At 49.3% G+C, this 13,942-nt stretch overlaps 5 protein-coding genes across 5 annotated transcripts; 3 read left to right on the top strand and 2 right to left on the bottom strand.

The window, feature by feature from the left end:
• Window positions 1-534: 534 nt before the first annotated feature.
• K444DRAFT_538357 (TPR-like protein) lies at window positions 535-3,076 on the bottom strand (the record flags this gene model as incomplete). The annotated part of the gene is made up of 2 exons (XM_024875528.1): window positions 535-612; window positions 665-3,076. The coding sequence occupies 2 exons, from the start codon at window positions 3,074-3,076 to the stop codon at window positions 535-537; spliced, it is 2,490 nt and encodes an 829-aa protein (XP_024731859.1).
• Window positions 3,077-3,723: 647 nt separating this feature from the next.
• K444DRAFT_94290 (DUF788-domain-containing protein) lies at window positions 3,724-4,558 on the top strand. The gene has a single exon (XM_024888823.1). It carries the CDS (start codon window positions 3,966-3,968, stop codon window positions 4,458-4,460), a length of 495 nt encoding a protein of 164 aa, XP_024731858.1. The 5' UTR covers window positions 3,724-3,965; the 3' UTR covers window positions 4,461-4,558.
• A 38-nt stretch (window positions 4,559-4,596) lies between these two features.
• K444DRAFT_538365 (uncharacterized protein) lies at window positions 4,597-5,430 on the bottom strand (the record flags this gene model as incomplete). The annotated part of the gene is made up of 2 exons (XM_024875529.1): window positions 4,597-5,084; window positions 5,286-5,430. The coding sequence occupies 2 exons, from the start codon at window positions 5,428-5,430 to the stop codon at window positions 4,597-4,599; spliced, it is 633 nt and encodes a 210-aa protein (XP_024731857.1).
• A 374-nt stretch (window positions 5,431-5,804) lies between these two features.
• Window positions 5,805-6,914, top strand: K444DRAFT_538899 (ferredoxin reductase-like protein; the record flags this gene model as incomplete). Its single annotated transcript, XM_024875580.1, has 4 exons — window positions 5,805-5,976; window positions 6,044-6,125; window positions 6,171-6,714; window positions 6,765-6,914. The coding sequence occupies 4 exons, from the start codon at window positions 5,805-5,807 to the stop codon at window positions 6,912-6,914; spliced, it is 948 nt and encodes a 315-aa protein (XP_024731856.1).
• A 712-nt stretch (window positions 6,915-7,626) lies between these two features.
• On the top strand, window positions 7,627-9,324 carry K444DRAFT_596737 (uncharacterized protein). The gene is made up of 3 exons (XM_024878451.1): window positions 7,627-7,991; window positions 8,055-8,146; window positions 8,199-9,324. The coding sequence occupies exons 1-3, from the start codon at window positions 7,699-7,701 to the stop codon at window positions 9,152-9,154; spliced, it is 1,341 nt and encodes a 446-aa protein (XP_024731855.1). The 5' UTR covers window positions 7,627-7,698; the 3' UTR covers window positions 9,155-9,324.
• Window positions 9,325-13,942: the final 4,618 nt, after the last annotated feature.

The following is a 13,942-nucleotide window of genomic DNA, read 5'->3' as shown; positions in this document are numbered from 1 at the left end:
GGTCGCAAGAAGGCAAAACATCAAACACAAGAAAGCAAGAACGAAGCCTATAAAACGTAAACACGAAAGTCTCAAAATCTTTGAATTCCGAATTGAGCGTGGAACTACTCCTATCCATGCCCAAAAGCCTCTCTTCCACTCTCCTCAATGAGTCGCGCGATGTGTCGCACCCCGGCTGCTGTCCCTCGCATATGTACAAACACCTGCTCGCTATGACCAATCGAACACCTCTCGCTCAATTCCAATTCCCATCCCCAACGCCGATGTATGCAATGCTTCAAGTCGCTTTCGTTTCCCGTTCCGTTCTCCGATGAGAACGCGATATGGTATGGTATCGTGTTATCGTGCTGTTTCACAGCTGTATAAGGTAAGATTACAATCGTGATGGTCAATCAATCGTCGTGAGGACGGCGGTGCGTTGTGCTGCTTTCGTAAAGATAATTCTTTGCGTTTTTTTATGACGATGTGGAGACGAGCATGCCATGTTCCCAATGGTCGAGGTGGGATGAAAAAGAATTGGTGCAATGGGAAAGGTCATGCCATCATGCTCGCCTCATCTTCGTCGTCTTCCTCCTCAAGACTCTCGATCGCTTCTTTGATTTGCTGACTTGCCTGCAATTAACTATTAGTCGATGCTAATCGATCCGGAAATGGTGCAACGTACCTTTGGATCCAAATTCAGCGCAATGGTGAAGTGCCGAACGGCTTGCCCCTTATCCCTCAAACTCTTGTACAATCGGCCAAGCAAGAAATGCACCATTGCTTCATCCGGAGCGATATCCTTCAAAATCATCAATTCATTGAGCGCAAGCTGCATCTCTCCAAGTGCCATTAATGCTCTTGCCTTCTTGAATCTCGTCAATGCTGATCGTGGAGCCAAGTCAGTGGCTTTAGCGAAGTACGTCAGAGCCATCTTCGGTTGCTTTTGCTTCTCGAGCACTGTACCGATGCAGCAGATCAAGACAGCATTTGTGGGATTGATCAGAGAGGCAGCCTCGAAATGTTTAGAGGCTTTCTCGTAATTTCCGAGTTTCTCAAAGACACGGCCAACACCATACCATGCATTGTAATGCCGTTTATCAGCAGCAATGCCGTGACGATAAGATGTGAGAGCTTTGTCGTATTCCTCGTTTGCAATATGCTCGTGACCTTGAAGTGTGAACGCGTATGCGAACTTCGGATCCAGTTGCGTAGCACGCTTGAAACACCGCAGAGCTTGCTCGTGATCACGTGCTAGCGACCAGGAATTGCCCAAGGCACACCAAGCTTGAGGAGACTTCCAAGAGGAGTCGATCAGCTCATGAGCCAGGAATGCGAGATCGGTTTCTCGCTTCAGATGCCACAAGATTGTCGAGTAAATCTCCATGTCCTCGAATCTCGTTGGCGCCACTTGCCGGATGCGTTTGTAATACTTTTCCGCTTCGGCGTAAGCTGCTTGTTCGTAATGAGCACGACCCATCTGGGCCAGCACCCAAGGGGTCTCCAATTGCGCTCGCGGAAAAGAGGCGTAAATTTGAAGTGCATCTTGGCACTGGAATTGAGCCAATGCATAGTAAGCGTTGCCAAACTTCTTGAACAGCTCCAGCAAGCTTCTCAGAGCATCCTCATGTCGTGCAGGATCCAATTCGATCGATTTTTGCACCGGGATGCTGGTGGCTTGCCAAGTCCGAGGGATGTAGTCTTTCCCATCAACATCCATCGAATCATCCACAGGTTTTCGATTCCCACTAACTTGTCGACCCACAGTCGAGGTGCTTGAGCTTGGTCTCATAATCTTCGATATCGGCGGCCGGGCTTTCTTCAATTCTCGCCCTGGAGCTGGTCCAACTGTCGGCAAATTACTCGATGACTTGCTGCTCGTTGGTCGAATCTGGTTGAATAACCTGACGCTCCTCCGTTGTGGTGCCCCAGGATCTTCTGAACTCTGTCTGGGAACGACTTGGCCAGACACGGTTCTCTTCCGCTCTCCCGCAGGAGGTACAAGACTATTGCTCCTCAAAGCTTGTGTGGCTGCCGATTCGTCTACTTCAGGACCCTTCTGTGACCGCTTGGTGGAAACAGCTCGACTCATCTTCGGCGCATCCATGCTAAAATCCATCCCAAGCCCTTGTATCGTCCGAGTCTTTCGAATAGGAGCGTGTGGCGGTTCGGTTGGAAATGCCGATACCACACCAGGGTCTCTTCGGCCTGGTACAACAGTGACATCGATCGAAGCACTTGGTCCAGTAGGTGTCTCCATCGCTTCTGGCCCAATTCCTCCACCTCCCACGGCTGGCAAATTCGTCAGGCTTGGATTGCTCTCACTTAACTTCTGTGAGATACCAAGGGTTCCAAACAACCCTCCCGCGAAGCTTCTAGATGGTACACTGTTGAATGGATCCGGAACATCACTAACAACCGAGGCGGGTCGAACACCCGGTCGATTTCGGTCCTGGTCAGGCATCGCTGAAAGGGTGTTATCTTTGGATTGAGACTGTGAGTCCCATGGATCTTGTGAGCTCGTCCTAATTACTGCCTCCATTTCCGGACTCATCTTGAAAATGTTGGGGACTTTGAGGTTGGTGCCCATATCGCAGAGGGTGGTGAAGGCGTCCCACATGAAGGGGTTCTGCTTCAGAGCATCTTCGAAGCAGCTCACAGCCTTCGTCTTGTTGTCGTAGCCATAATAGAGCTTCCCCAATAAGCAGTTTATGGTCGCGGCGTCAGGTAATGGTTGCCGTGAGGAGGCAGTATGTTTCCCAAAGCTATTCTTCCCTCCCCAAAGCCCTCTGCTCTTCTCCAGCGACGTTATACCATCCTTGTATCTTTCGAGAGCTAAACATGCCTGCGCAAAGACATAAGCACACCCAAGATGAGTTCCTCTCCACCCCGTAGGCTTCGAATACTCGTAGGCTGACGCATTGTCTCCTAGCCGCAGATGGCAGAGGGCGAGAAGGTATGCTGACTCTGCCGATCGGTGATCGTAAGCTGCAAGTCGTTCGGCGTAGAACTGAGCATTCTTGAGGAGGTTATTATCGATGTAGTAGTAGATGAGCTGCCGCAGCTGGCTGATAACGCTGGGATTCGTCGGTGCCATGGTGGCAATCGTTGAAAGAAGGAGATGTCAGGATCGAGATTTGAGGCTGTTATAAAGGCCTAGCCATGTAGGCGTCGACTTGTGCTGTTGTGGCGGCGGTTGCACTCCGACCTCGAAGATATCTTCGTCCAAGCGCTGGGTACCTGATCAGATTCCTGCTCTATGACGCCACCTCTGTCTCGTATGCTTCCAGTGGTCTGCGAACAGTCGCTATTGCTCTTGCGTGTACATTACAATTATGTGCAGGGTGTCAGTCGTGGTAAAGGTGAATCGAGAAGGGTGGTAAAGACGTGATCGAGCAGCCCAGCCGAGAATAACAAGACGCCGTCGAGTCCGGGATAACGAGAGCAAGAAGAGAAAATGCCCAAATGCGCACACCGACCGAGAACAGAGGCAGCGCTGCCGAACGCTGCTGCGGTCAAAGAAAAGGAAGGATATTATTGAAGAGGTTGGCTTCTCAGCACAATCAACAACGTTCCTGGCTCTTAGGTTCGCGATGTTATGGTCCGCTGCAAGCGGCGGGCGGGTAACTAGATTCATTGGCTGTCAGCGTTATTTTGGCGTAGCAACAATCGCCGGGAGTTATGTCAGCAGGGGGCTGGGCGATAAATCCTTGGGCCAGACTTCAGCCTCGTCAATTATTTGGTGTCCGACATCGACTCGACAATACAGGCACTTTAAAGCCTCAATCTTCTCCCGAAAAATTTGTACAAAGTGCATAGAATAGGAAAACGATAATCTCGTGGCGCTCTAGCGGAGCTCCATCTGCATCTCGACACGCCTCTCTCAGCGCACACGACTCAATCCCGTGTCCTTGAGCTCCCTTGCACCTTCCACAACTCTACATAACATCCATCAAAAGGTCTTGTACATATAAAGCGCCGTTGAAATGGCACAAAAAGCAAAGAAAGGCGTCGCGAAAGCGAACATCACCACCCTCAACAACCTCCATATCAGCACCCTCACCGTCAACGTCTTCTTCATCATCTTCAGTCTTCTCTGGAAACGACGCTCCCTTCTCGCCTACTCCCTCTTCTCAATCCCCTCCTTCATCGCCGAATTTGTCCTTGAACGGTCCGGCCGGCCAACATTCGACCCTACCACCAAAGCTCTCAAAAGCTCCGGAGAGGATCTCGCTGCGCCGGGATTGACGGAGTACATGTTTGATATCATATGGGTCACTTGGTTCTGTCTGGTCTCGGTGATGCTCTTTGGGAATTGGGGGTGGTTGGTTTGGGCTGTTGTTCCGGCTTATGGGGCGTATAAGGGATATGGGTTCCTGGGCATGGCGAGGGGATTGATGGGCGGGGCACAGATGGGACAGATGCCAGAGGAGCAGAGTGTTGCTGCGGGGAATAGGAAGCAAAGGAGGGCTGCTGCGTAGAGCGTGATGGTAAATGAAATAAAACCAATGGCTTATTGCTTCTGGCCAAGATCTCGGCTCAGCTCCGTCTATTGGTCTATTTCGATACCCGATACTCTATTGCTCACAGAATCATGACTTTCCTTTTATCTTCTGTCTACACCTTTTCTCCAGTCCAGAACTCCAGATCCTCTTTCGTCGCATCCTTCACCAAAACATGTACATGCTCCAAAGCCCTAACGCTCTGCAGCCGCACCCAATTCTTGAACCATATAACCCGATAACTATCTCCACTCAATCTCTTCACAAAAGTCCTATACACAAACTCCTGGATGATCTTCCTACTCTCGTGCGTCACATCTCCATTCATATCATCCGTAGCAATCGGCGTCTTGGACCAAACCACAATATGAGTGGTGTCTGAAGTGAGACCGTAGGGCCAATCGTTGAGGAGAATCTTGTAGTCTGATGACTTGTGAAAGGGAATTGAGGAGATGTATTTGAAGGGTGGCGGACCCCACAAAAGCCGGTGCTGCAGGATGTAGTTGGTCATGCTTCCATATTGGCCCTTAATTTCGTGGGACCAGGCCATGTAGCGGCGGAGGTCGGATGGTTTGCGTTTGAGTGTCTCGAGAGCATTGGCAGCTATATGAGATGAGAATTAGCCCAGCTGTGAAGATAGATATCATCTCGGATGAAACCGAAAGATCACGTGAAGTTCAACCAAAGCTGTAGGCGGACGATATGTCTTTGGGCCAACTATAGACAATGCACAGACATCTTGTCCGTGTGCAAAACAATCCCATTGCTTAAACGGTGGGCCGAGAAAGTAAAGCCCTTACCTACCAACGATATTCCTCAATTCATCCCAATCGTGAAGATGAAACTCCTCGTCCGTTTGTGATAGAACCCATTTATCAACCTCGGTCAAGGGAAAAGGTGGCTGTTTCTCTAACTCTTCGCCACTTGGCTTTGCATCGTTGTCCCCCATCTTGCTCGTCGATGTGTCCTCGGTCTCATCAAACCGATATGTGGCTGGCGTCGAAACCCGAAGATCTAATCTAATCTCAATCGCGATCCTTGTCGTCGGGGAAAGCTTCCCAAAAGGGGGTAAAACTGCCATAGCCGAGCTTGAAACGGCAACTTTTCTCGTGGGGACGAAATCGGAACACTTCGTTTGACCTCCCCGATTTCTCAACCACCAGAAGCCATTGACCGACGACAACTCTTCTGCCAGTGCTGAAGGCTGATCTTTATAACATCAGCCTGGAATCGCGTTCGAAAATCGAGATCCCGCTTCATCTCCCCTGAATCACTTCCCGAACTTTGTGCGAGCTCAACAGTTCCCCCAGCAAAAAGCCCACGATGTCGAACGCGCCTGCGGCTTCCAACCCATACCTCTCGAAGTCATATGTTGATGGTGTATACATCCCTTCAGGCCTGCTGATTGTAGGCTGCCTGATTGTGAAGCGTGAATGGCTGCCTTACGCAATTGCTCTTGCGCTGGCTCTTGGAGGATATAAGGTTTTCAGCATGAGTACAGATTCGCTCTCTGTGGCATGCCAACAGCTTGTCTTTGAGCTGTGAACTAACGGAGACTGCAGGAGTGCAGAAAGTCCTCAAGCCAGACGTCTTCCAGAACTTCGAGCTCTCCGAGAAGACCATCATCTCCCACAATGTAGCCATGTCAGTACCTCCTCCCCAACAACGACAGTCTGCTAACTAGCAAAGCTACCGATTCAAGCTCCCTTCTGCTACTGCCATCCTCGGGCTCCCCATCGGGCAGCATATCTCGATCGCAGCAACCCTCCCACAACCGGAGGGCCCGAACAAAGAAATTATTCGATCATACACCCCCATCTCTGGCGACCACCAACCCGGCTACTTCGACCTCCTCATCAAGTCCTACCCCACCGGTAACATCTCGAAATACATGGCATCTCTGATCGTCGGGCAAACAATCAAGGTCAGAGGGCCAAAAGGAGCTATGGTCTACACACCCAACATGGTTAGGGCATTTGGCATGATTGCAGGAGGAACGGGAATCACCCCCATGCTGCAAATCATCCGCGCCGTCATTCGAGGCCGACCTACCGGTGACAAGACAGAGATTGATCTGATCTTTGCCAATGTTAACAAGGAGGATATTCTGCTGAAGGAGGATCTGGATCAGCTTGCGAAGGAGGACAAGGGATTCAGGATCCACTATGTTCTGAATAATCCTCCTGAGGGCTGGGATGGCGGTGTTGGATTTGTCACTCCTGAGATGATTACAGTATGTTTCCTGATTCTGTTTTATATGGACTGTTTGCTGATGAAATATAGAAATGGCTTCCTAAGCCAGCAAACGATATCAAGCTTCTGCTCTGTGGACCACCTCCAATGATCAGCGCCATGAAGAAGGCTTCCGAAAGCCTGGGATTCAAGAAGTCAAAGCCAGTAAGCAAATTAGACGACCAGGTGTTTGCATTCTAGTGTAGAATGATAAAGCAAGATACGAAACGGTTCGAGGCCGAGAAAGATAAAAATTCTTTGAATGGCAATTGCGAGGAAAGTCCGAGATGAGTTGGGAGGGAGCATGGCGTTGTCGATATACTTTTGGGACAAATACAGACAAAGCACACAAGCCCTGTGTAGCTCCAACCCCAATGACAAATGTCAAATTACCAGGTCCAAGTGCGTTTCTACTCTTCATTGGCTAATCGCATTTGAATTATTTAAATCTGAAATACCGGGGTAGCGGAGCTAGCCGTATGGCATAATTCTTCTCCAATCACAGAACAGCTCTGCAGTGCAGTTGCTGGATCAGGAAATATCCTCTCACCCCTGGATTATTATACATTTCGCTTACTACGGCCGTAATACAGAACTCTTCCGCACCCCTCACCCGAGTTCGGAAGACACCCTTCGACGTCATATTGAGGATAGTTGCGATTGTTTGCTTCCTGCTTTGAGTGTAATGGCTCGGTCCGAGTATAGCTACCACTTTGAGCGCTATGCAAGTTCTTACAAAGCTTCTCGTGCATCTTGCTGTCAAGAAAATATTGGAGAGTCCCGACGGACGGGTAAATGAATCTTTGAAATCAAGAAGCTCCTCTGATGTATAAATCCAGTTGTCTTTCCCAGTTCAACTTCCACCATTCATCACATCTCACAATTCTTCATTTGTCTCTTCGAGCGCTTTCATCGCAAGTGACTTCTCATCTCATCTCACGTGCCAAAACCCCTCACCACAGCTATAAAAGAAGCAACCTCAACAATGCCGCGTCCGACCCAAACCGTTTTCTCAGAAGGCATTTTCCACGGCCTCCCCACCTTCCCCGACCACGACGGAACGAGGTACACCGCGATTGTTACAGGCGCAAACGGGATCTCAGGTTCTGAAATCGTCGACGTCCTCGCTTCTTCTCCAGAGCGATGGGAGACCATCTATGCGATGTCACGGAAACCGCCTGTGAATAAGAATCCGCATGTCAAGACGATTGCTGCGGATTTCTTATCCAGTACTCTGAAGGAATTGGCAGCTCTATTTAAGAAAGAGCGTATCAAAGCGTGAGTTTGGATTGTTCCGGTGAAAGAATAAAATTGAAAAAGTTCTAATGATGTTGAGAGTAGTGATTACATCTTCTTCGCCTCCTATATGCAACCACCCCTCCCCGAAAGCGCAGGATTGTGGTCCAATTCCGATGAGCTTGAAAGCGTCAATGGTATGCCCCTTCCCTCTCCCCTTTGCCCCTCCCACTAACAAACACTTCTCAGTAACACTTCTCTCCAACTTCCTCGCCGCCCTCTCCCTCGCCGCCCTCTCCCTCGCCGCCCTCTCCCTCGCCGCCCTCTCCCTCGCCGCCATAATCCCCACCCGCTTCCTCCTCCAAACAGGCGGAAAGCACTACGCCCTCCACCTCGGCCCAACCACAATCCCACAGACGGAAGGCCTCCCCTCCGACCGGGTGTCGCACGCAAACTTTTACTTCCAGCAAGAAGACTTTCTCTCCACCTGGGCTACCAAGCACAACACAACCTGGACCGTAACTCGCCCGGGCTTCATCCTCGGCGCGAACCCCACAGCATTCATCAACATCGCTTACGCACTCGCCCTTTACGCTTCTGTACAGAAAGAACTTGGCAAGGAGCTGGAGTTCCCCGCTGATGTGGGGGCATGGGATGCCAATAAGGACAACACTACTGCGAGGCTTATTGGGTATTTTTCTGAATGGGTTGTCCTCCATCCTGAGGCTAAGAATGAGGCGTTTAACCTCGTTGATGACTCCCCTTTTTCGTATGGTAAATTCTGGCCCGAGGTTGCGAGGTGGTATGGCCTTGAGGCTGGCCTCCCGGAATCCGATGCCTCGAAATACACCACCATCACACTCGGCATGGATCCTCCGCCCCGCGGTTTTGGTGGGCCTGGTGTAGTGAAAATTGCATTCAGTTTCGAGGAGTGGGCTTCTCGTCCAGAGGTTAAAGCTGCGTGGGAGAAGGTGAGAGAGAGAGAGGACCTAATTGGGGCTGCTGATCCGTGGGCTGAGGGGAAGGGGTATTTGCTGAAGGATATCTTTGGGAGTTTAGATGCGGAGATGTTGGGGAGTTGGAGCAGGACGCAGACGATGGATAAGGCGAAGGCGCTGGGGTGGCATGGGCATGTGAGGACGGCGGATGGGTTTAAGGATACTATCCAGAAGATGGCCGGGTTGAAGATGGTACCTGCGTTTTGAGTTCGGGGGTTAAAAAGGGAGCAGAAGGGAAGGACGGATGTAATGTTGAGTTTGGTCTGATTGTAGGGGTGTGGAAATGGAGGCATTTTCATATCTTGAGCACTTTCAATTATTGATTTGGAAGCATTGCATAGTTCCGAGATCTTCAATTTTGAAACCTGTGTTTAGCTCAAAAGGCCTTTTTTCCAAGGAAGTAATTGGAGCCCTGGCCTCAGTCATTGGCTTTTACAGACGGGCGAGTGCTTATATCGGCTCAACCGCAATCGGTCGAACCATTGTGGCTGTGTACTTCTCTCACATCTCCCCAGTCTTGCCCCAACATCACAATTAGCCTTTGATTTCTTCAATTATCATTGTCACCGTCACCAAGTCTTGCTTTACCACGGAGCAAGCTTTGGAACGGTCCCGAACGATTTGATGGAGGAACCAGCCTCAACAAAAATTCAGTGTTTCGCCAAACTTTGCTCCGACTGTAACAGCTTCTTCGAGCATTGGGACAACGAGGCTTATGCCATCGACGAATTAAGTCAAATATTCAGCCACCACCAATTTACAAAACTGTATGAGCACGGAAAAAGTTTCCGCCTCTTCCCTCGCAACTTCGATCCCTTGACCTAGATCAGCTCCTCAGCTCCCTACCTACCAGCTGCTCGTTTTGTAGGCACCTGCGAAGAATTATTAGCGAATCCGATACCAAGGAGAACAGACGATGTCCTCGGGGATCCAAAGCCAATGTTTCTATGGATCTAAAAGATTCAACCTGGTGTTGCGATATTACCAAAAGATGCCGAAAGGTTCAAATACGGAGCCTGGATGATCTTGCCCAAACATGCTTCTGGTAAGCCGAGTTCGATGTCCAACTCCAGCTTTTAACGTCACTCATCATTGAAGTACCTCATTTGCCGAAAATCGAACTTTCAACAGGATCGCCTAGCTCTTTTGCCTTTATCCGTCGCTGCCTGACAATGTGTTTGAAAACCCACGATGGGAGTTGTAATCGTCGAGTGGCCGCTGCATTCGAGGCCCCAACTCGCCTCCTAGAGATTTACCAAGCTGGTGTGAGATTGCGTATTCTAAGTGACCGTCCAAAACCGCCTCTATACCTGACTCTGAGTCATTGCTGGAGCCAAATTGACATCCTGAAGCTTAAGCGCAACAATGCCAATGACTTTCTCCAAAACACGGACGGCATGTCCTCGAGCGATTACTTTTTCTCGCCGGATATAAAGTGAAAAAGTAGAAAGCCTTTTTCACGGATCGATTGGTGTTTCACCATTATGTTTGGCTGATAATGGACAGGGTCAGGTGCATGAGATGCGATGAAAGCAAGCCAGAATGCCAGAAGTGCCTCACCACGGGACGAAAGTGTGACGGGTGGCTCTGTCATGTGACGTCCGAACGTTGGGGGGGAAATTTTCTTAAGCCTCAGGCACACGTTTCGCTTAATTATGGCGCTAAGGAGTATTTAGCCTCGCTCCCAAGCTTCTAAGAGCTTCACGCTTCTCTTCAGGAATTAATTGTAATTCTTGCAATCTCTTATGCTCGTACGTAACGTGAATTTGACCTGGCAATTCGTCGACCTGGTACATGGTTCATTTCTGCCTATTTGTCCTCTGGATCTTCAACGGCTATGATGTCAACCCTGGCGACACATCTACGTCTGTATCAGTTTCATCTCTGTCATCATTTCCAAATGTTCAACCCGGAGGACATAGAGTATTTGAGTACTCCCGCAGCTACATTACGCCTAGGCTCGTGCAGGTGTGGGGTGCGCGGTTAATATGTGGAACACCTGAGGTACCTGCCGGTCGAGAGCTATTAGTGCAGTTTTTGCCCCGTAGCACGATTCATGTTAGCCCCTATTTTTCTCGCTTAACCGGGGGTATCCGCTTAGCGGCAACCTATGCCGTGCTGCGCTGTGTGGTTTCAATCGTAAAAACTATGACTTGACGGCGGGGATATTCTATGCGTTTGGTTTGCGGAAGTGGAAGATTGTAGAATCGAAGTTAGAATCTTGAGATTAGGAACCATCCTAGTTAAATGGTCGTCAAGATGCGAGTGGGGATGGGTTATCGGGGCATGGGCGGCTGTCCTCAGGCACTTTTGCCAATTTCGATGATCTGCCCCCCGGTTTGTTAATACGAGCGATTGGACAATGGGGGTCCCGATTAGACGATCGCATAATATTGGGAAGTCGGGGTTAATAGAGCTAAAACCCCCTTTGCGACAAGGCGAAATACCCACTGTTGAAATACTCATCAACCCAAGTCATCTGGCATATCGTGCAAAGCCAAAAGCTTTCTCGGTAGTCGGTACCTCCTCGAACCCCGAACTGTCCACTAGCTTAGCCCAAGGATGGCGGTGGCTGCACCGCGAGCTGGGCGATCTGGGGTTGGCCATTGGACACTTTCAGGTTTTGCAGGCCAAACTGAATGAATGGCTGGATGAGAGTCGGTCCTCTGAACACGATTGCGCATGGTCGCTCGCAGCATACTAAGCTTACATGTCCGTATGCTGGCTATTCGAAGACTTTTCCTTGGAATGATAATCTTCAACGCCATATTCAAACACATCGTCTTCAAATACGATTTCTACGGATGGCGCCATATCCATCTCATTCGGTTTGGTATACCTGCTTCTACTTCTTAGTACTTGCAGAGTTAATCGCTCCTTGTCCTAAGAGTTTTCCTTGATAAGCTGAAATATGTAGATTTTGATCGCAGTACAACTCCTGACATTCTCTATCTCATTGACTTCCCGCCAATTCCCGGGGCTGTACAGCCTCACGTGGTCCCTTCAACGTGAGATCTTTACGATATTGCCTACAGGAATCGGGGGCAATATAATCCTCACACCAGTATATGTCATGATATGACCTGTCAACTCACTAAACTCTAGTCCTGGGTACTTCAAATGGTCGGTGGCGCCTGAGCGAGGTTTCATGGTGGTGTAGGGAGAAGTTCATGTTTTTCTAAGACCAGACGAGAACCTGACGTAGTGTAATGGTAGGTCAGGCGTTTGAAGGCTTTATTGGCAATACTGTAAAGATAGGATTGGAAATGTTATCCGATCTATAACGAGCTGACATGGAATAAACGGAACTAAAGTCACTTTTCTTGCAGGCCATTCATTCGTTTTGATCTTGGGTTCAATTACAAATTCCTTCACATCCAATTTACAAAGCCATTTAATCCCAACCTTCTTTTATGTTTTGCAGAAACCTTTTGTGGAGACATGAGAGATCTATGGCAACGCCATGAAAACCAAGGTAGGAAGGGCTGCAGGCGCTGGCTACCCGTTAACGAAAGGAGAAACTGCATACAGAGCCAAGATTTGTCTTCAATAGTCATCAGGACTATAGCTTTGGGAAGGTATAGACGGAATTGGTATAATGCGGCAAAGCTTTGCGCGTAGGATAGCAGTGAAGGACTGTATGTTGTGACCTGTCGTTATCTTTGGTCTTATCGCACGCATCCTGTCAACCGTCAACGAAGGCAGGGGTGGACGAAGAGATCGCGTGGTGTTCCTGGATTTCGTCCAAGAAACAGGAGCTCAGCCGTTGCATTATTTTGCTGCACGGTTATCGATGGTAGTTTGCACTTCGACGAGTTCAGGGCAACTGTGCCGTGCCTTCTGATCTTGGCCAAAGATTTGACTCTGATCTGGTAGGAGGGGCAGAGCGACCATGCATGTAAGATAAAGCTTGCAAGCGGGGAGAGCGCGCTGCAGATCTGTATCTCGACCTCGGGAGCACGATGCAAGGGAGGAGGTACAACGCTCGCCTTGACCAAAATCGCTCGCCAAGAAAAGTGATCGTGACCCCACTAGGGACGTTGAAAACTGACTCGTGTAACAAAACTATTCCAAACACACTCGGCTGAAACAACTCGATTGCTCCATTGTCGATGAATAAATAGCATGAGGATTGAGGAAGGAGGGGATGTGGTGGAGGTTAGCTTTCGCTAAGCTGAAAGTTAACTTCCTGATCAGGGATCTCATGAACGTCGTACATAAATCGACCAGGTTCTCGGGTCAAAGCGTAAGGAAACTGCAAGGGAAGCTGTTGAAAGTTCGGGAACCAATGACATTAATAGCATTCGAGATTCCTGCTAATATGGTGAAGCTTTCCTTCTAATCGTAAAATCGCGAAATCTGCACAGAGATTGTCGGCCAAAAGAGATCCTTCCAAATCCGATTTGAGTCACAACACGAGGAAGTAATGTGCAAATCATGTTCAAAAGATATCATTGCGACGGCTGTGCTAAAAATTGATTATTGTGAAGAAATGTACTGATTTTAAATAACCTTCCAGTTTCATCAACCGGGGCCGAAAGAAGCTGGTAGAGCATCAGCTTACCGTGGTATCCGTGAATTCCCTAGCTTTGAGGACGCAGGCCGTTCAAGCTACCTTGAAAAACCATCGTAATCGTAGTTAGTTTCTAGCGATTCTTATCTGAAGCAGCATAGCCCGAAATCTAAACCGAGGTCGAACTGCCTTCAGGTCCCACCTTCTTCGTGATCGGGACGGAGACAGAATGCTGCTGGGTCATCGTATCTTTGAAGTTGAAACTTACCGATACCACTGATGAAATTGGGGTAGCGGTAATGATGGGCGATCCGAAAACTTTGTCGCCGAGCACATATGTCTCGCTTGGGCCAACAAAATCCGCACCGAAGATTGCGCTCCCATCGGTCTAGGACACAGACGCTGTCGAGGGCAGGCTGGAGAGAGACAGTGCTGTGAGGTAGAAGGCGTTGGTGCCTGAAGGAATTGGGATCTTGACGGGA

The sequence above is a fragment of the Hyaloscypha bicolor genome (assembly GCF_002865645.1).
Source record: "Hyaloscypha bicolor E unplaced genomic scaffold K444scaffold_126, whole genome shotgun sequence".
NCBI classification, from domain to species: domain Eukaryota; kingdom Fungi; phylum Ascomycota; class Leotiomycetes; order Helotiales; family Hyaloscyphaceae; genus Hyaloscypha; species Hyaloscypha bicolor.
The sequence above is the reverse complement of the archived record's forward strand: the minus strand, read 5'-3'. Positions and strand labels throughout refer to the sequence as shown.

What these genes read in the sequence shown, in the direction of transcription:
- K444DRAFT_94290 (XM_024888823.1), top strand. Translation starts at nt 3,966, where the DNA reads ATGGCACAAAAAGCAAAGAAAGGCGTCGCGAAAGCGAACATCACCACC.
- K444DRAFT_596737 (XM_024878451.1), top strand. Translation starts at nt 7,699, where the DNA reads ATGCCGCGTCCGACCCAAACCGTTTTCTCAGAAGGCATTTTCCACGGC. An exon ending in AAGAAAGAGCGTATCAAAGC is followed by an intron (nt 7,992 to 8,054) that starts GTGAGTTTGGAT and finishes TGTTGAGAGTAG; the next exon opens with TGATTACATCTTCTTCGCCT. An exon ending in TGAGCTTGAAAGCGTCAATG is followed by an intron (nt 8,147 to 8,198) that starts GTATGCCCCTTC and finishes AACACTTCTCAG; the next exon opens with TAACACTTCTCTCCAACTTC.